Source organism: Bos javanicus, chromosome 10 (assembly GCF_032452875.1).
Source record: "Bos javanicus breed banteng chromosome 10, ARS-OSU_banteng_1.0, whole genome shotgun sequence".
NCBI lineage: Eukaryota > Metazoa > Chordata > Mammalia > Artiodactyla > Bovidae > Bos > Bos javanicus.
This window is the reverse complement of record NC_083877.1, coordinates 17,860,621-17,886,289: the sequence shown is the minus strand read 5'-3', so window position 1 is coordinate 17,886,289 and position 25,669 is coordinate 17,860,621. Positions and strand designations below refer to the sequence as shown.

General features: G+C 37.4%; 1 protein-coding gene across 5 annotated transcripts in view; it reads right to left on the bottom strand.

Annotated features, from left to right (window-relative positions):
• Positions 1 to 996: 996 nt before the first annotated feature.
• Positions 997 to 25,669, bottom strand: part of LRRC49 (leucine rich repeat containing 49) — a 150,593-nt gene continuing 125,920 nt past the window's right edge. For all 5 annotated transcript variants that reach the window (XM_061430233.1, XM_061430232.1, XM_061430235.1 and 2 more), the window contains 5 exons: positions 24,777 to 25,014; positions 22,791 to 22,976; positions 19,651 to 19,760; positions 10,225 to 10,378; positions 997 to 1,668 (listed from right to left, as the gene is read on the bottom strand). In XM_061430233.1, the coding sequence (XP_061286217.1) occupies positions 1,465 to 1,668; positions 10,225 to 10,378; positions 19,651 to 19,760; positions 22,791 to 22,976; positions 24,777 to 25,014 (892 nt within the window). In that variant the 3' untranslated portion in view covers positions 997 to 1,464. The remainder of the gene's footprint in view (positions 1,669 to 10,224; positions 10,379 to 19,650; positions 19,761 to 22,790; positions 22,977 to 24,776; positions 25,015 to 25,669) is intronic.

Below are 25,669 nucleotides of genomic sequence, written 5' to 3'. Positions count from 1 at the left end.
CCAAAACTGTGGTTCAACCTGCTTCTAGAAGATGACAAAGAATAGCTTCATTTACTTTGTGGTCACTTTTAAATGCATTATCTCATCTGATCCTCACCATGATCTTGTAAGATATGTGCTATCATGAGGAAACTGAGGTCCAGATGGTTCACAAGCTAAAGTGGGAGCTGAAGTGCCGAGATGCAAACCCAGGACAGTGAGATTTGAAAGGCCGTGTTCTGAAACATGGCTCCCTAAACTTGAGCCCTTCCTAAACTTGAGGGTGACCAAGAGCTCTTAAGGACGTAGGCCTTTCTTAGTGTAAGCAAAACAGCTTACCTTCCTTCCCTTCAAGCGTTTCCGTAGGACTCTATCTTCCTGTAACTTTTGTTTTCATTTTCCCATATCCTGGTGATCCATACAGCTGCCAGGTGAAATCTGAGCAAATGGGGAATTCCTATTTATGGACCTGTAAGATTGTGTTTCTAAAGTTGTATCACTTCTGGGTATGGTCATGGGCTCCAAAATCACTAGCATCCACCAGGACATATAACCCTGGATATATATACAAGCAGGATATAACCCCCTGCTTATATCTTTATATCTTATTTCTCTGTTTGATCTTCAACTGGGATTAGAAAAATTCGAAACTTCCCCTCCTAAATCTCTAATACTTTTGAGATACATGTACACATGCTTGCCTAGAAAAAGAGCCTCAGAGTAGCCAACAACAGAAAGACACACAATTCATAGAAGCAGACTTACGGATTAGTCACTGCATTTCACATACATACACTCAGGATCTCTTAAGGCAAACACACTTCCTTCTTGTCCCTGTTTGGACTCATTTTCGTATTTTCTGCTCATAGGGACCCCCAGGACTTCCTGTGGTGTGCCGAGGATGCATCCTTAGAATGAGGCCTCTTCCTACATAAGTAAAGAGAAGGGCTCCTACTCAGCTCAAGAGAAACGTGCAATAAATAGGACAATTCTGACTGGATTAAGGAGGCAAACACGTTTTCTTTTAAAGTAATTTATTAATAAGTTTATTCTTCACTCATAAAAAAGAACATATTTTTGGCTTTGAAATCATGACATAAAATAAAGAGGTAAGTAACTAAAAATTATCAGCTGAAAGTAGACAGAAGCAACTCATGCTGAACCATGAGCGAACACTACGTGCTTTGGGCTGTAGCAGGGGCACCAGTCAAATCAAGAACCCAAGACGCAGGGCCCATTCAAGGGCCCTAGAGACTGCTCAGTTCCCAAAGGTTGTTTGGTCAACATATATAGGAAATGAATTTTCCCTTTTGCTCTTTCCTTCCTAACCTTTAACTACAAGAACAGGAGGCAATAAATGCTTTGATGCTAGTCTTTCTAGCTTGAAGGAAAAGTTTTGTTGTTGTTTTAACATTTTTTAACCCACATAATTTCAACCATCAAAAACATAAAACTAAAAATCTCAGTTGTAACTAAAAGCCATTTCTATTTTTGGTCAGTTATCTGCTGTAGGCAAAGCTTCATATAGGAATTTTTATTGCGGATTTCTATAACTGCATCCCTCACAAGCTCAATGAACATCTGTGGCCAAAGTTTCTGCAAAGCTTCATTTTTCATGTTGATTTCCGTGGCTTCCTTCACAAGATCCTCGATATACATCTTGCAGAATTTCTTTTTTTCCTTTATTTCCTGTTAGAAAAAGAATATTTTGCATAGAATCATAATTAAGCCCCAAACCAAAGCAACAATTAGCTGAACCAGAGAAGCTTGATAATCTATTCTGACCCCACTCCTCAGAGCAGGAATACTTTCCTAGACACTCTGACACAGAGCTCTGCTTGAGTAAAGATAGCAGCTGAAGGCTTCCTTCTTGCCAGTCCACTCCCAGCTCTGTGGGACAGCTCTGTTAAAAATATATTTCTTGGCAACTATGAGAAGAAAACTTCCAGTTGAGCTAATATGAAATTCATTTGCTAATTATGGGGAGAAATACAGATTTTAAATTGTATTTAAAAAGTGTTTATTTATTGGAATCACTGGATCATAACTACAGTTTCTCTGTTGATAGACCTTCTCTCTCAGTGCAGGCAGTTTCCCTCACACAAGTCAGCTGAATGTACAGATTCACGGCTTCTAATGGTAAATGATACTAACAATATTAATTAACATGAGGTCAGTTAATGTGCATGCGTGCTAAGTTGCTTCAGTCATGTCCGACTCTCGCAACCCTATGGAATGTAGCCCACTAGGCTCCTCTGTCCATGGGATTCTCCAGGCAAAAAAACTGGAGTGGATTGCCATGCCCTCCTCCAGGGGATCTTCTCAACCTAGGGATCAAACCCATGTCTCTTACATCTCCTGCGTTGGCAGGAGGGTTCTTTACCACTAGCACCACCTGGGAAGCCTTGAGCTCAGTTAATATCTATACACAAACACGAAATAGCCACACTCTGACTTAATTCCATATTTTAGGACAGGATGTAGTGATATATTACACTGACTTATGTGACTGAGAATATTTGGACAAAGTTGGGGGGAAGTGTACAAGGAGAAAGAGGACATATATACAAGCCTGGGACCCAGAACTTGGCCTTCAGATGAGACAATGCACCCACTCAACTTCTGGGTCTGGCAGTCTGCAAATGAAAAGTGAAAGTCGCTCAGGTGTGTCTGACTCTTTGCAACCCCATGGACTATAGAGACCATGGAATTCTACAGGCCAGAATACTGGAGTAGTTAGCCTTTCCCTTCTCCAGGGGATCTTCTTAACCCAGGGATCAAACCCAGGTCTCCCGCATTGCAGGCGGATTCTTTACCAGCTGAGCCACAAGGGAAGCCCAAATGAAAAATCTGGGTTCAAAACACAACAGAGGAAGTTTGAGACCTGAGGTAATCGGGGCATTGGGCTTGGATTTCATCCTAGAAGCTAAAACAAAGCCATTTTAATTAATGCAAGAATTTGACACTTAATTTGGCTATTGATACTTTGAGTATTCAGGCACAATGATGGAAAATGCCATAATATATATAGGAAAAAAACATGAAATAGATCAGATAATCAGCATTATAGGGGAAGCAATTCACATAAATGGATAAGGAAATAAGTAATAAATGTCAATGAGAAAATAGGTTTAACTAATTGAAAAACGATCTACTAAAACCTCCAACTCAAATCAAAATAGCAAAATCATTTTGAAAAAGTTAAATTTAAAATATCAACAAATACTGCCCTTAAAATCTACTATGAAGGTTTATAGTAACAAGGAAAATGCTTACACTATAATGCTAAGTGGAAAAAGAAAAAGTACAAAATGAAATTTTGATAGAGGTTGGGTTATATAAGTATATGTATTTGTCAAAACTTAACAATTGTATACCTAAGATTTTATTTCATTGTATATAAATTATGCCTCAAAATAAAAAACTACATGAATTACTGAACTCTAATGGTCTGCTCCTTGCAGTCCAAGGGACTCTCAAGAGTCTTCTCCAACACCACAGTTCAAAAGCCTCAATTCTTTGGCACTCAGCTTTCTTCACAGTCCAACTCTCACATCCATACATGACCACTGGAAAAAACCATAGCCTTGACTAGACGGATGTTTGTTGGCAAAGTAATGTCTCTGCTTTTCAATATGCTATCTAGGTTGGTCATAACTTTTCTTCCAAGGAGTAAACGTCTTTTAATTTCATGGCTGCAGTCACCATCTGCAGTGACTTTGGAGCCCCAAAAATAAAGTCTGACACTGTTTCCACTGTTCCCCATCTATTTGCCACGAAGTGATGGGACCAGATGCCATGATCTTTGTTTTCTGAATGTTGAGCTTTAAGCCAACTTTTTCAGTCTCCTCTTTCACTTTCATCAAGAGGTTCTTTAGTTCCTCTTCACTTTCTGCCATAAGGGTGGTGTCATCTGCATATCTGAGGTTATTGATATTTCTCCTGGCAATCTTGATTCCATCTTGTGCTTCCTCCAGCCCAGCGTTTCTCATGATGTACTCTGCATGTAAGTTAAATAAGCAGGGTGACAATATACAGCCTTGATGTACTCCTTTTCCTATTTGGAACCAGTCTGTTGTTCCATGTCCAGTTCTAACTGTTGCTTCCTGACCTGCATATAGGTTTTTCAAGAGGCAAGGAGATCAGCCCTGGGATTTCTTTGGAAGGAATGATGCTAAAACTGAAACTCCAGTACTTTGTTCACCTCATGTGAAGAGTTGACTCATTGGAAAAGACTCTGATGCTGGGAGGGATTGGGGGCAGGAGGAGAAGGGGACGACAGAGGATGAGATGGCTGGATGGCATCACTGACTCGATGGACATGAGTCTGAGTGAACTCCGGGAGTTGGTGATGGACAGGGAGGCCTGGCGTGCTGCGATTCATGGGGTCACAAAGAGTCGGACATGACTGAGCGACTGAACTGAACTGAACTGAATGATCTGCTTGCTAAATCATTTAGGGAGAAGCATGGTACTGTGTGCAATTACTTGGAAATAAATTTAAAAAATAAGATGGATTATTGATGGATAGAGGATGGGGAAAAGCATAGATAAGTGATAAAGCAAGTACATGGTACAGTACAATACTAACAGTAGAATTTAAGTTTGGGGAATGAATGTTTACTGTAAAATTATTTCAACTTTTTCATATATTTGAAATTTTCATTAAAAAGTTACAAAAATATATTCAATATTAATGAAAGGAAATATACTGAAGTGTCATTAAGATTGTCTTAGGGTAGTGAGATGAATATTTCTACTCCTTTTTTATACTTCTCTTTCTTTTCCAAAGTTTTACAATTTATAAAACAAAAAATAAATATGTTTTGGATTCTTGATTAATTAACAGAAGTTAACAACGAGTCCCAGTTGTCACTAACTTCCTCTAACAGAGGCACATTTTGGAAATTTTATTATGACATATAAGATTTCTCTAAATAATCACCATTCAGGGCTCAACATGCTGATCTTATTTGATTTAGTTCATGTGCTAAAAGCAACAGGTCATGTATTGACCTATCATAAAAATATGCACATATTCTGATGGGCAATAAATAACAGATGGTTCCAGCTGGTGACTTCTCTGGTGAACCAAACTTCACTAACTCTGACATATTGTCTGGGACCTAGTCATGTGCACTAAGTTAGCTTACCAATGAGAACAGCATTTAGCTGCTCCCTTTTAACACTCAGTAAATTTGGGAAACATGGAGAATACCAGGAAGAAAGATAAGTGTGAATCACTGGAGATCAAAAACTAAAGCAAGCAATATTTTGCAACGAGCAATGTATTTACATAAGTAGAAGACCTCTCTTACAGACGTGTAAGTTTCTTAAAACATGATTTTGAATTTTTAAAAAATTTCTAGCAGTAGGACCAGAAAATTTTTATAGTAATAAAGGATAAGAAAAATATAAAGATATTTAAATGATTTTTGTTAAATAATTTATATATAATATGAATTAAACTTTTCTAATTGGCATAGTGCAATTTTTGGTGCTTTACAATTTTGTGCTAGTTTCTTCCATGACTTCTTTATAAACATGTTGATACAGAATTATATCTAATATATACTAACCCTTAATTAGTAAATGTGTTTGAAAGCATCTTTGCTTCATCATTTCTTCTCTCCACTAAGCCAATTACTCTGCATCTCCATGCAATATACTCTAAAACTCATCAGGTGTCTGCCAGCACAACTCATTCTGCATGTACAGAATGATCCTCTTAAGAGCACATTAGAGATACTTCTCTTGCCCTGACCTGTCAAGAAGTTGCTCCTCTTTGAATAATGCTTTTTCCATTCTCAAATGCTTTCACACAGCACACACTTATTCTTTTTCTATCCCTGTAGGGGGTATAAAACAAGTATTTCACAAGTTCAATCCTGATGAGATGAACTCTACAATATTGTTTATGTTAGTTCATTGAACTAAAATTCTATTGTCATGAAGATAGAAAAAAGCAGGTCACGGTAGACTTGTTATAAAGTTATTTGAACAATAATGGTACTTGTATAGGAATTTAATCCATATGTCCATTTTATAAATGGGACTCTAAGGTTAACGAAGTTTGAGAGACTTGCTCAGGATTGGCTGTCATCTACTAATACCTACCGGAGAAAATGCTGATTTAGCTCTTGAAGAACCTGCAGTTTAGTTGGAGAGATATCCTATACACATTGAAAGCTTAACTAAAAGAAAGGAAACAGTACATGAGTGCTGGATGAGATGTGTAGACAGCAAATACCACCAGTGTTCAAAGAAACGAGAGCCCTTTGTGCTGGGGTGGTCAAGACGACTTCAGGAAGCATTCAGGATAAACTGAAAGGAGCCAAGGCCAGCAATCAGGCCTGAGTCCTAGAGGCAGTTCAGTCAGGAACTCACTATGTGAGCCTCAGCTGTTCACCTAAGTTTCCAGTTTTCCTCAGCTGTCTAATAACAGGATTGGATTCTTTAAAGTCCCTTTCAGCTTTCCATCCATCTTAAATCTTTTTCAGAATGAGTCAGGGCATTGGACCTACCAAGCAACAGAATTATACGTGTCATAGGCATAGTGAAAGGGGCGGCTTATCCTGATTTGTGAGAAACTTACTTCAAGTAATTCCTTCAACAACTCAAGATACACAGAGGCGAGAGAATCAGCACTTTGTGTTGCAGTGAGTAAAACATTTTCCAGGAAGTGGGGAATGCTACATTGTGAGTCAAGAGAAATGATTAACGACCAGGGCAAGGTCTTTCAGGTAATAAATAAGTGGTGGAATCATGGGCTCAGATCCAAATCCCCTAATGGCATATTATTCTTTCCAAATGTTATGTGGCTTCAGATTTTATTTTTCCCTTTGATACTTCTCAAAACAGGAGTCAGCATTGCTATCTTTACTTCTTGATTGCTTATTTACCTCTCAAACCACTTTAATCAAGACTCTGCTTATATGACTCCATGGAAACTCTATCTGTTTTTTTCAAAAAATGACCTCTATTGCCAAATTTATCAAAATTTCTCCCTACAGTTTGTGCCCTTGGGGGGTGGGGGGGTTAGAAAATCATAGCCTACCGAATCACGGTCATATTTTCAACTGTTTTTTAAGTGAGAATTTTAAAGTTTGCTTTTCATATTTGGGTTTTTATTTGATCTGGAGTTAATTTTTTTAATATGGTTTTTAAGAAAGTACACCATAGTAGGGATATGTATTTCTGATTTGATATTTCATTTCCTCAATAGCATTTATTAGCTAGTCTGTCTGTACTAGTCAGCAATACCTGATATCTGTACAAAGTCTTCCCACAAACATGGGATACTTCTGGCTATTTTGTCCATGGATCTACGAATCTATTCTTATATGGCCTCAATTACTACAGCTAAAAATAGTACTTCATATCTGGTAAGGCAACTTCTCTTCACTTATACTGTTGTGTTATTTTAAGTTCTTTGCTCTATCAAACACCTTTAGGATCAACTGATGAAGTTCTACAAATAACTTTTCTAAATTTTTATTAGAATTGCCTTATACTGATGGATTTAGGAAGAACTGACATCTTTACTATGTAGAAAGTTTCTGTCCATAAACATAAACCATCTATTTAGTTCTTCCTCAGTGTCTTTCAATAAAACTTTATAATTTTCTCTGTGGAGGGCTTATATATATTGTAAAGAAAGCTGATCACCGAAGAATTGATGCTTTTGAACTATGGTGTTGGAGGAGACTCTGGAGAGTCCCTTGGACTGCAAGGAGATCCAACCAGTCCATTTTAATGGAGATCAATCCTGGGTGTTCATTGGAAGGACTGATGCTGAGGCTGAAACTCCAATACTTTGCCACCTGATGCAAAGAGCTGATTCATTTGAAAAGACCCTGATGCTGGGAAAGATTGAGGGCAGGAGGAGAAGGGGTGACAGAGGATGAGATGGTTGGATGGCATCACCAACTCAATGGACATGGGTTTAGGTGAACTCTGGGAGTCGGTGATGGACAGGGAGGCCTGGCGTGCTGCGGTTCATGGGGTCGCAAAGAGTCGGACATGACTGAGCGACTGAACTGAACTGACAGTGTTTATTGTCATGGTAAATGGTATATTATTTTAAACTTATTTTTGAATAAGTAACACAACCTATACGGTATTGTTGGTCCCTTTTCTCACTGATTTCTAAAAGTTCTTGATAATTTAGGGAGATTAGTTGCAAATTATTTCTTTCGTTTGTTTTTTTGTCATTGCTTATTTTATCTCTCTGAAGGTCTTTCTGATCTCAGTGCTGCACATAAATCTTTCATGGTTTTTTGTAGATATTTTACCCTTTCATTATAAACTTCAACATCTCTGACTCATTTAGAATTAATGCGGATGTAAGTATAAAGTCTGAATCCAGCTCTTTTCCCCCCTTAATTCCGTAGTTATTTTCAAATCACTACTGGGATAATCCTTCTTGATTTGCTTGAGATTATTCTTTATCATATAATAAATTCTCTTTTTTATCTAGATGTATATTTGAATTTTCCATTCTATCTCATTAGACTATCTTTCCATAAACACCCTGTTTTAACTGATAAGATCATAATACGTCTTAATTTATCTAGTAGTGCTAGTTTTCTTCCCATCATTTTTCTTTTTCAGAGTTTTTATGGTTATTTATGTTTATTTTCCCACAGGTACTGTAGAATCAATTCAATGAAAAATTTTTGGCTTCTTATTGGGATTATATTAAATTTTAAATTATTTTAAGGAAAACTGACTTTTAAAAATTGGAGTTTGGTTTCTTCACACTGCTGTGTTGAAGAGAATCAGCCGTATGTGTACATGAATCTCCTCTTTGTTTTGATTTCCTTTCCCTTTAGGTCACCACAGAGCACTGAGTAGAGTTCCCCTGAGCTACACTCTCCCGACTTACTGATTTACATTATCCCTGCATATGTCTATCTCCTCCATCAGAACGTGAGATTCATGAGGATAATAACAGCGTCTTCTTACAGTCCAAGTATTACACGTGACAGGTGCTCAATACGTGAGTTTTGAATGTAAGAAAGGATAACTATAAAGATGACTTCAAGTAATTCATTTCAAATATTTAAAGAGTTTTCATAAGGAAGATATTTGCTCTGTTTCCTACATAAGGCAACATCAGCATCACTAATTCAAAGTTATTAGGAGGCAGCTTAACATGGGGAAGAATTTCTCCACTGTTGGAGTTGCTCAATGATATACAGCTACCTCATGAAGCAGTAACCTTTCATGCGCTAGAATTTAAAGCAGAATCTTTTCAAAACATCCTTCAGGATGCTATAAAAATATTGTTGCATTGAGTTAAATGCTTTTCAAAGTATAATCTTTAGAGGCCTATGGGTTCCAAAGAGATTCTTCAGGTCTGGGAATGAGGTGAGGAGAAAGGAAAAGAATAGAAGATCCAATCAAACAGAGCTCTGAACCCCATCTACAACAGGAGCAGCTCTGCTGTTTTGCTTTCTTTTGACATAATGAGTTTTCAGCTACAATATAGTTTGAATAAAGAACCTCACAACCATTATAAAACATTTGAAAAATATTTGGCCAATACACACTCACACAGCCCCCTAAACCCCTCAAAAACTCTTGCAGAATTTTAACATCTTATTTTTATATGGATGGCCTGTTTCTTCACCTTTCTCTGATTTCCATCAAGGCACACACTGCATGGTTCTCTTCTTTATAGTTCTGCAGTCCCCTAACACAGCATTCCCTCAAAACACTTCTGAACACATACAGGAGTAAAGAATTGGTTCTAGCCTTTCTGTCTAAAAGACTATAGTGGAAACAAAATAGGTTAAAACTATGTGACTAAGAACACAGAAGCTAATGCTGTAGGAGAATAAAATAGTGAATTAAAACCTCAAGGACCTAGGCAAAGAGAACAGAAATGGAGGTTCTGTTGTGTCTTCTGCCAGTCTGGCACAAGCTAGGAAAGTACTCAGAGCAAGTCTATTCCAGTTTTCTTAATTCAGAGATCTGAATCCTGGTCCTACTTCGGTCTAAATTTTTGATACCTATTTCTTTTCAATATTTCTTTTCTGCTTAAATATATTGAACTAAGGGCTCTACTTCTCCCTAATTCCTTGGTGCCTACTGCCCCCAGCTCTGGATATGAGGCTGACTAACATTCCAGATTTTAAAAAGGTTATCTTAAATGAGTAGGAGAGAAACATATAACTCCCAAGTCTCAAGCCATTTGGAATTTATCCAGGCACTAAGTTCCAAAGATAATGGTAGTTTTACCTCTAGCTTTTCAGTATAGAAGTCTCTCGTGGTATAATTCAGTGTAGCACGATTTGTGTTTTCTCCCACAAGTCTCTTGCTATCATTATTTTCTTCACTGACAATACCAGGTTTTTTCCCTTTGGTTTCTATAAGATATCGGAATTGCTTCTTCCTGTAGAAAGATGGTAAAGAGACTTAGAGAGTTACTTATCCAATTGGTGAAAATGTCTTTTCTGTTGATTTTTGAGGGTGGCATATGCTTTTTTGAATATCTGTTTTATGAGTTTGAGTTTTTAAAGTCAATTCACTACTCCAATTTCTCTACTAATTAAGTTATATAACTCAAATTCTTTTGTTTTTTACTACCAATCATCAACAAAGACATGTCTCAAGCATTTCTAAAATGAAAAAAACTGTCTTTAAAAAATCAATATAAAACTTAAACAACACAGAACACACACACAAAAAGCAATTAAACACACGGTAGACCAAACTTCCATAGTCTTTATATCCCATGAAACATGTTAGTTACACATCTTATAAATCACAAAAATAGTTCATAATTTCATTATGTAGTTCAGTAGTATCATCCATAGCTACAAATGGAATGGAATACTGGTTTAAGTTTAGGAAAAGCAGAACGAAAGTACTTCTAGCTGTTATCACATCAAGGGCAAGATCTCAGCAGGAGGTAAATAATGAAACAGGAAGCTTCGTTTGATCATGAAGAACAGAGACAGTGTTCATAGTATCACCTGCAGACCCACAAGCCTAGAATTACAGACGACAGCAACTCATCATTCATGAAGGTTGCTTTCTGGCTTCTACCACTTAGGGTGTCTCTCAGGGAAGTGATGTAACTACTATGAACTGTGAACTGAAGACTGGGAGCAAAAAGGGAATATATCTTTTAGAAAATGTCTTCATTTTTCCAATTTAATATGAGTATAACACAGCGATTTAAAAAATTATAAGGAGTACATATTTTGAAAAGTATGAAGAAAAAGCGTAAAATCATCCATAAATATATAACATATAAATCTATATAAATCAGTAACATTGTTCACATTAGACATATTTCCTCATAGACTTTCTCTGTGAATTTTTGTAAAAAGTTAAGATCATACTAAACATCCAGGTTTGTATACTGTTTTTGTTTAATGCTATATAATAAGCATTTTCTATGTTATTAAAATTAATATTTTAATAAATGAATAAAATTTAATTGTGATGTAGGTCAATTTATATGATCAATCTCGTTTACTGGATATTTTGGTAGCATAATTTTCTCACTCTTATAAAGAAGAAAGTAATATACATATTTATCTATATTTATTTTATTGATTTTTAATTATGAAAGCAATATACAAGTTATCCATCACTTTCAGTAGTGTTTTCAAATAATCAGTTTTTCATTATGTTTTCAATGTCATCTCCTTTATTTAATTTTCTTCAGGATTATTTTGCTATTGTTTTCCTAACTTCTTTAGATAAATGTTTAGCTCCTTCATTTTCAGTCTTTATTCTTTCCTAATGTACTCATTTCAATACATATATTGATTTTAAGATCTCACAATACTATTATCGTTGCTTTATATAGTTGATGTTTATTTACTTTCATCCCACAAATTTACTACTTTCTTTGCTCTTTAGTTTTCCTTGCACATCAGAATTTCTATCTGGGATCAAGTTCTTTCTGCCTTAATTAGAGACTATCATTTCTTCTACTGCAGGAATACTGATGGCAAATCTCTTAAAATCCTTTTTTTAGAAACTAATACAATAATTTTAACAAACAGAATAATAACAAAACAGAACAAACCCCAAAAGATAATTCCAAGTACTACATACATACAGTAAAAAGTAAGCTTCTGCACTATGAAATCCTACTGTTTTCAGTTTAACTCCTAGAGACAATCATTTCTAAAAAATAAAATATTTAAAATTACACAAGGAAATCTCTGAAGTATATGTTCTATTTCTCACAAATTGCAGCATACTATACAATTGTTCTATATCTTATATTTTTAGTTTCTAAAACGTCTTAAAGATTATTTCATATCAGAACTTCTAATAATTTTCATATCTGCAAGTAACTGGTCCTTTATTAATGGACATGTAGCTGGTTTTACAAAAGGCAGAGGAACCAGAGATCAAATTGCCAATGTCTGCTGGATCATCAAAAAAGCCAGAGAGTTCCAGAAAAACATCTATTTCTGCTTTATTGATTATGCCAAAGCATTTGACTGTATGGATCACAATAAACTGTGGAAAATTCTGAAAGAGATGAGAATACCAGACCACCTGACCTGCCTCTTGAGAAACCTATATGCAGGTCAGGAAGCAACAGTTAGAACTGGACATGGAACAACAGACTGGTTCCAAATAGGAAAAGGAGTACGTCAAGGCTGTATATTGTCACCCTGCTTATTTAACTTATATGCAGAGTACATCAGGAGAAACGCTGGACTGGAGGAAGCACAAGCTGGAATCAAGATTGCCGGGAGAAATATCAATAACTTCATATATGCAGATGACACCATCCTTATGGCAGAAAGTGAAGAAGAACTAAAGAGCCTCCTTTTTTTTTAAATTTTATTTTTAAACTTTACAATATTGTATTGGTTTTGCCAAATATCGAAATGAATCCGCCACAGGTATACATGTGTTCCCCATCTTGAATCCTCCTCCCTCCTCCCTCCCCATACCCTCCCTCTGGGTCGTCCCAGTGCACCAGCCCCAAGCATTCAGTATCATGCATCACACCTGGACTGGCGACTAGTTTCATATATGACATTATACGTATTTCAATGCCATTCTCCCAAATCATCCCACCCTCTCCCTCTCCCACAGAGTCCAAAAGACTGTTCTATATATCAGTGTCTCTTTTGCTGTCTCGTATACAGGGTTATTGTTACCATCTTTCTAAATTCCATATATATGCATTAGTATACTGTATTGGTGTTTTTCTTCCTGGCTTACTTCACTCTGTATAATAGGCTCCAGTTTCATCCACCTCATTAGAACTGATTCAAATGTATTCTTTTTAATGGCTGAGTAATACTCCATTGTGTATATGTACCACTGCTTTCTTTATCCATTCATCTGCTGATGGACATCTAGGTTGCTTCCATGTCCTGGCTATTATAAACAGTGCTGCGATGAACATTGGGGTACACGTGTCTCTTTCAATTCTGGTTTTCTCAGTGTGTATGCCCAGCAGTGGGATTGCTGGATCATAAGGCAGTTTTATTTCCAGTTTTTTAAGGAATCTCCACACTGTTCTCCATAGTGGCTGTCCTAGTTTGCATTCCCACCAACAGTGTAAGACAGTTCCCTTTCTCCACACCCTTTCCAGCATTTATTGCTTGTAGACTTTTGGATCGCAGCCATTCTGACTGGCGTGAAATGGTACCTCATAGTGGTTTTGATTTGCATTTCTCTGATAATGAGAGATGTTGAGCATCTTTTCATGTGTTTGTTAGCCATCTGTATGTCTTCTTTGGAGAAGTGTATATTTAGTTCTTTGGCCCATTTTTTGATTGGGTCATTTATTTTTCTGGAATTGAGCTGTAGGAGTTGCTTGTATATTTTTGAGATTAGTTGTTTGTCAGTTGCTTCATTTGCTATTATTTCCTCCCACTCTGAAGGCTGTCTTTTCACCTTGCTTATAGTTTCCTTTATTGTGCAGAAGCTTTTAAGTTTAATTAGGTCCCATTTGTTTATTTTTGCTTTTATTTCCAATATTCTGGGAGGTGGGTCATAGAGGATCCTGCTGTGATGTATGTCAGAGAGTGTTTTGCCTATGTTCTCCTCTAGGAGTTTTATAGTTTCTGGTCTTACGTTTAGATCTTTAATCCATTTTGAGTTTATTTTTGTGTATGGTGTTAGAAAGTGCTCTAGTTTCATTCTTTCACAAGTGGTTGACCAGTTTTCCCAGCACCACTTGTTAAAGAGATTGTTTTTAATCCATTGTATATTCTTGCCTCCTTTGTCACTAAAGAGCCTCTTGATGAAAGTGAAAGAGGAGAGTGAAAAAGTTGGCTTAAAGCTCAACATACATGGCATCCGGTCCCATCACTTCATGGGAAATAGATGGGGAAACAGTGGAAACAGTGGCTGACTTTAGTTTTGGGGGCTCCAAAATCACTGCAGATGGTGACTGCAGCCATGAGATTAAAAGTTGCTTACTCCTTGGAAGGAAAGTTATGACCAACCTAGACAGCATATTAAAAAGCAGAGACATTACTTTGTCAACAAAGGTCCGTCTAGTCAAGGCTATGGTTTTTCCAGTAGTCATGTATGGATGTGAGAGTTGGACTATAAAGAAGGCTGAGCACTGAAGAATTGATGCTTTTGAACAGCGGTGTTGGAGAAGACTCTTGCAAGTCCCTTGGACTGCAAGGAGATCCAACCAGTCCATTCTAAAGGAGATCAGTCCTGGATGTTCATTGGAAGGACTGATGTTGAAGCTGAAATTCCAATACTTTGGCCACCTGATGTGAAGAGCTGACTCATTTGAAAAGACCCTGATGCTGGGAAAGACTGACGGCAGGAGGAAAAGGGGACGACAGAGGATGAGATGGTTGGATGGCATCACCGACTCAATGGACATGGGTTTGGGTGGACTCTGGGAGTTGGTGATGGACAGGGAGGCCTGACGTGCTGCGGTCCATGGGTTCGCAAAGAGTTGGACACAACGGAGTGACTGAACTGAACTGAACTGAGTGAATTTTCATATTTTTGTTATTTAATATTATAAACACTGTAACGAAAATCCCTGGATACCTATGTGTTGGGGGCCAGAGTGAGGTACTCCGCCCATGGCAAAGGTCATGAGGAAGGAGGCTCGACATACGCAAAGGCGGGATCGAGCCTCAGGAGTCTCCCTGGAAATCCTCGAGCGTCTACCTCCATAACCAGAGCCTGCCTACTTTACTACTTTGTGCTCTCACCTACACCTCTGACTTTACGGGGGGCTGTCCCCCACCACCTCTTTCGGAGAAGGAGTTAACCTAGAGCTCCAGTCAATAAAAACTCTTGGGTGTGACAAGAGTGTTTTAACCTACAAACTCCTCTGAAGGTTCTCTAGCCTGCCTGACAGGCTCGTCCGGCCACATGTGATTGCTCACAGCCTCCCAACCGTGAGAGGCACGAGATGCTTTAAACCTTCTAAAAACAGGTTCCTTAGAAAAGTTAGAAAACTATTAGTATAAGTATAATGGGCTGATTAGAAATTGTATTGGTGAAGGGTTTTTCATTTGTTGAGCCAATGTTTGTTGCTAAGTCTCCACATCCCCTGCCCTTACACACATTAATGAATATATAGAAGAAATAAGTATTAACCTTTGATATTAATCACGTTAGACCTTAGGCTAAGTAAATTCTTTCCTTAACTAAAACCCACTACACCCTCACCCTGTAGGAATGTAACTTTATTTGGGTGGCGTCTGTTTTGAGAATAATCAGCCCTGGAGAAATAAGTGTCCTGGTTGATTGACCGCTGTCACAAGGAGAGGGTCGTAAATTGTCAGCAGGCCCCCTGGCCAGAAGATGATGTAACACCCCTAAGACCTCTGTATACATTTGTATGAAGCACCTGACTTTGATAAAAGTCAGGACTGCTGACCCCGCGTGACTTTTGCATAACATCTCAGTGTATAAAAGTAGACCATGGAAAATAAAGAATTGGGATCAGTTTCTCGAAATACTGGTCTCCCCATGTCGCTCTCTCTCTCACTCTGGCTGAGTCTCCATCTGGAGCGCAGAACCCACCATGCTTACTAATTATGCCTGGGCTTCTAAGATCCGACCGGGGAGGCCTCAGTGTCTCCTCTCCTTCGGGAGAACGGAAGGACGCCTGCGGCCTACGTAAGTGGTGCAAACTTCTTGTCTTGAAGTTTTATTGGTCTCCCGCGTAAACCAAGCTACTCAGCCTCTTTTCTCCACTGAATTTTCCTACTGAGCTATCCTTATTCTATTACTCTTTATATCTTTAATTAATATCTAATTGAAGCTATTGTATCCTGATCCTCGCCTATGCCGTCTCTCCTTCGAATACCCTGGATCAGCCGGGGCTGGTCCCCGGCACCTATGTTTGTGCTGTCTATAACTTTGTGATCAAACAACTTTTTTAAAGTTTTAAGGCAGTTGTATCTTGTTTTCTGAGAATTTGCTTCTCTTGTTTCTTTGCTTTTCCAATTGCAATTGTACAGGTTTTTGTCTCATTCTTTTTTAATTTTATGATAGTATCATTACAGAAAGTTATGTGCATGAATATGCTTTTTGAGATATATGAAGATTTTCTTTGAGTTTAAATATATGTTCAATTTTTGAAAGTTTTAAATAGGTATTTAAATAGGCTTTTTTCCCCCTGAATTGGGAATAAGTTTCTAGAAATAAAATTCTAAATACATTTATTTGGTACAGTGTGTTAAGTGAGTTATTCAAATCCTCAGTATTATTTTCTAATTGTGTTTATTTGATCAAATGATCAAATAGGTTAAATATTTACCACAATAATGTGAATTTGTTAATATGTACTTATATTTGTTAACATATTTAGAAGCTGTGATCTTGGTTACATTAAGTTTCATAATTCTCTTTTTTGGTGGATTTTAAGTTTTTGATATCATCAAAATGACGGGCTGGATGAGTTACAAGCTGGAATCAAGATAGGTGGGAGAAACAGCAACAATCTAAGTTATTTGGATGATATCACTCTAATGCTCTAATGGCAGAAAGAGAAGAGGAACTAAAGAACCTCTTGATGAGGGTGAAGGAGGAGAGTGAAAAAGCCAGCTTAAAATTAATATTAAAAATACTCACATCATGGTATCTGACCCCATTCATTACTTCAGGGCAAACAGAAAGGGAAAAGGTAGAAGTAGTGACAGACTTCCTCTTATTGGTCTCTAAAATCACTGTGGATGGTAACTGCAGCCATGAAATTAGAAGACCATTGCTTCTTGGCAGGAAAGCTATGACAAACTTAGTGTGTTTGCCAACAAAGGTCCATGTAGTCAAGGCTATGGTCTTCCCAGTGGTTACATATGGTTGAGAGAGCTGGACCATAAAGAAGGCAGAGTGCCAAAGAATTGATGCCTTCGAACTGTGGTGCTGGAGAAGACTTCTGAGAGTTGCTTGGACAGCCAAGATATCAAACCAGTCAATCTTAAAGGAAATCAATCCTGAATACTCATTGGAAGGACTGATGCTGAAGCTGAAGCTCCAGCATTTTGGTCACTGATGTGAACAGCTAAATCATTGGAAAAGCCCCTGATGCTGGGAAAGATTGAGGGCAGAAAGAGAAAAGGGTGTCAGAGGATGAGATGGCTGGATGGCATCACCAATGCAATGGACATGAACTTGGGCAAACTCTGGGACATGGTAAGGGACAGGGAAGTCTGGCATGCTGTGGTCCATGGGGTTGCCGAGTTGGACATGACTGGACAACTGAACAACATCATCAATTCTATCACCACTAGTAGTAATATTCCCATAGTTATTTATTGTTATTTGCCTGTTATATATTTTCCATCCCTTTATTTTCAACCTTTATATATTGCTTTAGGAGTATGTCTCAAAAACAAAACGAAATTTAGTTTTTAACCCAAGCTGAGAGCTATTTTCAATTAATAGAATTTCATTCATGAATATTTATTGTGATAACTGACATGTTCATTTTTTTCTTGCCATCCTGCATTTTTTGTTGATCAGTGGTTTTTTTCTTTTAATGATTTAGAAATTGTACATCTTATCTTCTTTTCTAATGGTAGCCCTTGAGATTTGAAAACACATAGATAAACATATACTTTTCTATTTCTCCCAAACAGGGAAAGAAACTTGGCAAACTTCAACATCCTTTCTCTGAGGATATTCTGGGATTATTTTTTTCAGGTTATTAAAATTTTTTGCATTATGTGCTGTGCTTAGTCGCTCAGTCGTGTCCAACTCTTTGCTACCCCATGTACTGTTGGTCGTCAGGCTCCTCTGTCCATGGGTATTCTCCAGCAAGAATACTGGAGTGGGTTACCGTGCTCTCCTCCAGGGCATCTTCCCAACCCAGGGATCAAACCCAGGTCTACCTGCAGTGCGGGCAGATTCTTTACCAACTGAGCCACCAGGGAAGCCCACTTATTAATGAGTCTTTCCACAACATCATTTCTTTAATTCAGTGCTTCCTATTTTTTACATTTAGTGCTCATTTTGTAGCAGCACCTCGCTCAGTACTTTTTTCCCAGAATGTTCTGTGGGCTTTTTAGAGAGTTCAGCTCTGCCAATCAGATACACATGGGTAAGCTCTGAAATCAGAACTGAACTAAGTGGGAGAGTAAGCACGCCAGATACCCCTTTTATTGGTATGAATTATAGTAGAGCCAAGTTTTGAGGAGGGGAGCGGGGAACTCCCTGACCCCTGTGTGAACAGTGGAGGCCATGGTCTGGACAGGCATCCTGACCCCCCAGCCCCAGACTGTAGCCAAGGTGGCAGTGTCTTGGTGGACCGGCTCTGTGGTATCCTTGTGGGACCCCCTCCAGGCCCAGGCTAGAGGCTGCTTCCCTGTCCCTCTCAGTGACTTTGTAGATAGCTCATTTCTTGTATACCAGTTGTTTTCTCCTTCCTCTGGTCAGGGTGAATTCCCTATAACCAAGGCGTGACTGGCACGCCATCTTTGGCTTTCCTCTCTCCACGCCGCACCCTGTCAGTCCGTGTTTTCTGTCAGGTACACTTCTCTGTGTTTTTCAGTTATCTTCTCTATTCTTTCTTAGTTCAGACCCTTATAACCTCTCTCCTGGAATACAGACTGGCCTCCTGAATGGTCTCCGTTCCTTCCATCTCGATCCTCTCAAATGGCAGCTATTCTAGAACATGAATCTAACCACATGATTGTTGTGCTTAATTACAAAGCACAGTATTCATTTTGTTTTTCATGGATTTCTGGGCTCCTCAAAATCAGATCACAATCAATCTTTCTACTTTCACTCTCTATCACAATTCACAATCATCCTATGCTCTAATTATACTGAATTATTTACAGCTCCCTGTGCCTTTGCAGATCTCCTTCCCTCATACCCTGTATCTGAAAAAAAGATTATTCATTCCCGACGAGCTAGAAAAACGTTAACTCCTTGTGAAGCCTTCCCCAATGTTCTTCCAAAGCGTAATCTCTCCCATACTTTTACAGCCCTCTCTTACAACATCTGAAATGTCTTATCTTATTAGCTCATAAACTAGTAGGTTAATTTATTAGCTTATAAGCCACAAAAAAGCAAGAACTTTATCATATTCATCTTTATATCCCCAATACTTTGGAGAAGGCCAAACAAAAACAAATTTAGGATGTTTGTGGAGTGAATAAATAGCACAATTAAGAAGTGTGTGTTATGTATTACTTTGTCTGGTGCAACAATACTTCTATAAAAACTATAGAAATGAAAGTTTACCTGGCATCACCCAGTATTGAAATCAGACGGTACTGGGGTAATTCAGAAGATGCTACATGGGCTAGGATTCCAAACAGCCTCTCAGCCATTATCATATCATTTTGCGTCACCTGAAGAGACAAATAGGAAAGGGGTAAAAAATGACATTGCCTCTTAACTTGATACAACTAACACAATCTCATAGAAATGTCCAGATTAAATATTTTCTTGGAGGGACTTCCTTGGTGGTACAATGGTTGAGAATCCAGTACAGAGGATGCCAGTTCGAGTCTTGGCTGGGGAACTAAGATCCCACATGCTGCAGGGCAATGAAGCCTGCAAACCGCAACTACAGAGCCATGCACTGCAAGGAAGACCCCACATGTTGCAACTAAGACCTGATGCAGCAGCCAAAAATAAATTAATTAATTAAAAAATTTCTTTTCAGGGAAAATACATTCTCCTGGGCTGTAAGAAGAGAGTGAGTTCTGACTGATATTTCTCTTTTCTCCCTGAGCTTGATTAGAATGTAGATTTACAAATGTGGCTTATAGTGATGGAAGAGGGCTGGGAGGTGAGGTGTTAGCTCTGACTTAGAAGCCATGGTTCCTGAGGATTATACTTGAAACACCTTAAATTCTTAATGAATTTTTTTTTTTTCAAAAATCCCAAAGCTTCTTTGAGTAGAATGATTTAAGGGGGAAAATCTCAAGTGTCAATGGAATAGATTAACTTTAATAATGTGTTAAAGGCAAGTCAACGTGTTGTTAATATCTTGTTCCTGAAAGGATAATTTCATCCCTTTCTGAGGGAATGAACATTGGATTAGGAATGGCACTCCTGCTTCTTCTGAAGTTGCATCCACCTTTCTCCCCACAAGGAATAATTTGTCACAGCTATATTCCCCATGTGGGCTCGTTCCTGTGTTAACCAAGAAACGACTAAAAGCTAAAAGCAAGACTTACATTAATATCTGGGCATTTTTTAAATATAAAATTAGGTTTCTTGCATTTTAAATACTATTTCTTTGCCAACAGAATTCAGTGGTTCCCAATCAGGGGCCACTTTGGCCCCTAGGGAATGTTTGCCAGCATCTGGAGATGCTTTTGGCTCATTGCAACTGGTGGACAGATGCTACCAGCATCTAGTGAGTTGAAGCCACTTAAGCCACTTAATAACCCACAACGTACGGGACAGTCCCCATAACAAAAAATAATCTGGTCCAAAACGTCAACAGAGCTGAGGTTGAGAGACCCTGGTACATTCTGGATCTTTAAAATCTTTATTCTTAACACTTGTTATAATTACCTACACAGGGATTTTCTGGAAAATAACCCATAATTCACAAGCGACTTATACATATGAATCACTGCAGACTGACTCTTTCCCTTCCTTCCCTAGACTTCAGCAGTTACTGAGGCTGCAGCTCCCTGGAATCATTCCTCCAGCTGACAACTAACTTGTTTGGTCTAACACAGTCACCTAGTGGCCAGTGTAGGCCACTGCTCCATCTTCTCCTCTTGATGCTCACAATGCTCACCCTCTCTCATACAGAGAAAAGCAGAAATACAGCATGACACTATCACATATTGTCAAGGACGAGATAAGCAGTTTTATTCCAGGTCTTTTATTAAAAGGTCAAATATTCCTGGGCATTGACATTTTCAGAACTTTAAATCAGAGTACATTACATTGGTTCTTTCTCATTCTTCTCTACTTTATACAATTATATTATACTATTACTTCCTATTTTAAGGTTTTATAATAACTATTATGTCTCCAGCAGTGATCCACATTTGGGTAAATACAGTATTTGGGGTTAATCAAGATAATGGTTTGGCCATTAACGAGGGAGAATTCCTCACCTATAGCTAAAATAACTATCCTACAGTCCAGGCTAGCTTTGTAAACTTTTGGAACTATTAGATCTGACCAGTACTTACAACCTCTCTGGGGAAATACCAAGAGGGTACATAAAACTAAAACCAATCTCTTGAGAGCTAGTTGGAGAAATTAATAGTCATCTGAAGGTTCCAGGTTTGCCCTACATCTTCAACAGATGGCTGATACTGGGGTCATGGACCTACCATAGCTGATGCAAATTTCACATGGCTCTTGTGTGCTGACCCAGAGACCTCCAGTCTCCTGATGGCATGCTGGAGTTCTCAAGTTTTAGGCCAGAGTTACTTATAGTGTATCAGTTGCAGAGACTGCAGTTGCTATTATCACCCTGCTAGCAAAGTTGATTATAGCTCATCTTACAATAAGGAGGTCTGAATTTTAAGAGATAATCACACTAATACTAGTAGCATATTAAAAGATTTTTTCCTTTGGAAGATTATCTAAACTCAGTTCTGGAATTCCACAGTAGAAGAAGAAGCATTTCTCTCTCTTCTTCCAAAGTAATATTTAAAGAGAACATGATCTTTGGATAGCTGGGGGATTACCCTTGTGACAAGCTTAGCAGAATCAATCTGAAAAACAACTCTTTGCTAATAATTTTCCAGTTATTCAGGCTCCAGACCTGAATTATACAATGTAGATATGTCCAAGCAGCTGTTACAAACTATTAACAAAGCAATCTAGACTTTTACTTATGGTTGTTTTATTTCCTTTTTCATTCATGTTGACTTTTTCTTCTTTTAACTTTCCTCCTTGCTTATTTCTCCCTCTTACTCTTCTTTTTAAAATCACTCTTCTTTCCCTATGTACATTTTTTTTGCATGTTATTCTTCCCTTCCTCTATCACAACCTTTATTAAATGACATTTAGTATCACTTCCCCAGGCCCTTTTGCATGTCAGTATGTAAAACACTCTGAAAAACACAAAGATCACATTACTTACAGAAGTGTTCTTTTTCTTTTCATTTTAAACTATTATCCTATCAATCCTTCTTTGAATACTCAAAAACAATAGAAAAAAGTATTTACTCTTCACCATGATTTGGTTACTAATTTATTCACAAAATTTGCCTAGTATACTAGAAATTTTTAGACAAATATTTTTAGCTTTTCAACATTTTAAATGTGATGATTTTTTAAAAAAATTATTTCTCAAAAGTTCAATCGTGATTTTATACATAAATTCCTGGATATTTTTATGATTATTTCCCTTTAAAAGGAACATTTTAATTCTATAGTTGACTTAGTGTTTAGCTTACCTCTGTTCCATTTATTTTCTGCATATTAAAATGGCTCAGCCTAAACAGGACATAATATTTCCAGAGTGTAAAATTGACAACTGGATTTCCTTGAGGATCAATTGTCAACTGGTCAACTCGACGGAGCTGTGCTAGTGCATTAAATTGCTGCAGCATTACAAGATTTGTTTCCTTGAATTTAAGGTGCTACAATAATAAACAAAAAAAGGGGTAAATATTGACTCTAACCATCTTAAAATGTTACCATTAAAGCTTCACTATCATTCCCCAAATAAGTCTAAACTAGCTAATATGTTTTCATTAAACCAACTAAATGTATTAAACTTAAATACCTTTAATCCATCTAATACAAAATTATTGATAGAATATATTAAGCCACCCAATATTGAATTCGAAGTGATTTCCATTCTGCAAAGGACATCCACCTATCTATTAACTAACTACATTTCTAAAAAATTACATAAATATACAATAATTCAGACTCTTCCAGATATTACAATGATTTTATATGCTTTACATGGAGATTAAATCTACAAAGGAAAAAACCAGAAGTAAAATTTTCAGAACTTTACAAATACAGGGCTCACAGTACTTCTGAGAAGAACTAGTTAACCATTACTACTTTTATCTTGCTAATTAGTATGTAGGCTACTTAAACTGGCTATCAGAAAACAAAATACTAACACTGAAATGCTGATAGAAATGTTCTGTCTGTAAATTTGGATGATCTTTTCTAAACACACTGTCTCCACTTCTATCCTTTTTATTAGAAAGGAGAATATAACAAAAGAACAAAATACATTATAAAAGGGTTGGTGATGAGGAAACCAGAATTGAAGGAGACACATGTACCCCAATGTTCATTGCAGCACTGTTTACAATAGCCAGGACATGGAAGCAACCTAGATGTCTATCGGCAGACGAATGGATAATAAAGCTGTGGTACATATACACAATGGAATATTACTCAGCTATTAAAAAGAATGCATTTGAATCAGTTCTAATCAGGTGGATGAAACTGGAGCCTATTATACAGAGTAAAGTATCTATATTGAATTTAGAAAGATGGTAACAATGACCTTATATGCAAGATAGCAAAAGAGACAAAGATGTAAAGAACAGACTGTTGGACTCTGTGGGAGAAGGTGAGGGTGGGATGATTTGAGAGAATAGCATCGAAACATGTATATTACCATATGGAAATAGATCACCAGTCCAGGTTTAATGCATGAGACAGGGTGCTCAGGGCTGGTGCACTGGGATGACACTCAGGGATGGGATGGGGAGGAAGTTGGGAGGGGGTTCAGGATGGGGAACACATGTACACTCATGGCTGATTCATGTCAATGTATGGCAAAAACCACTACAATATTATAAAATAATTAGCCTCCAATTAAAATAAATAAATTTTTTAAAAAAGCGTTGTTGAGGGAAATCACTAGCTAATTGAAAAAAACACAATGATAATAAAAACTCAAGAGAGAACTCAGAAATCACAGCTTTCACAAATTCATACTAATAATTAATATAACAATACCATAACTGGAAAAGGCGAATGTCTCAAAGTAACTTTAATGAGCTATTAAAATGGTTTTAAATGTTGTTAGGAGACTACTATAAAAATTATATGTGAGTATACTTGTCCTGTCAATACCAGGTATAGTAAATGAATATATAATAGAGAGTTAGATGAGGTCCTGTTGAAAGTTTCCCAAAGTAGAAGCACATCACTTGAATAAAATTACATTGGTCCTTCATACTCCATAAGGAAGCATTTTCTAGAGAGAAAATTTCCAATATTAACAGAATACTGCAAGGCCATTTATGAATACTAATTTAAATCTCAGATTCAGAAATTCAACACAAGAACTCAGTGTCCCTGCCAGATAGAAACGGCATAAATAAAAGTTAAAATAGGTCCTTGGCCTGAATATACAAGTCATGACTGAGAAGAATTCAAATATACAACAAAAAGGAAATGTTTACCAGAGAATTAGGAAACTTAATCTTCAATTTGGGAAGCACTTGGACGATTTCATCAAATTCTATGAAAGTGAAGGACACTGTTGTCACCATTCCTGCTGTTTGCACGCTCCAGTTGCGATCCAGGCACTCCAGCGCTCCCGAGCCATACAGGGAGAGCGTGTCTCCATCCACTTCAACAAGGTGTGTGTCTGTGACAGAGAGGTCCTGTAATGCACTGGTGAGTCCTGAGTCCAGAGACCTGGGAAACCCGTCATAGAATCTTAATGAAAGTTTTATCATGCAAAGTAAATAACACATTATAAAGATCTGTTGGAAAAGGTATTTGAAATTTTACATCCATTTCTTTTTATTTCAATAATTAAACCCAGAGCACTAAAGACTAATTTTCAGTAGTACATCTGCAAGCTTTATATTCTCCTATAGTCATATACCTTAATTTAAAAAGAGGCACATGTGAACAAAAAATTACTACTTTTAAACCCAAATTATTTACACTGATGAAAGAGAATTGATATTCTATTTAGTTTTAAAACAATACATTTAAGATAACCAAGAAGGACCTACTGTATAGCACATGGAATTCTGCTCAGTGTTATGTGGCAGCCTGGATGGGAGGGGAGTTTGGAAGAGAATGGATACATGTATATGCATGGCTGAGTCCCTTCACTGTTCACCTGAAACTATCACATTGTTAACTGGCTATACCCCAATACAAAATAAAAAGGTTTTAAAAAAAGAAAAAAATAAAACAATCCATTTAATATAGCATAGATACTTTTGCATGTCAAAACAAGTAAGTTTTCCTACTCTGGCAAGTATTCCACTGTCTGGCTGAAAAAAAACTGCATTTTACAGAATAATATTTCTATAGTAAGAACAATGTAATATAAAAC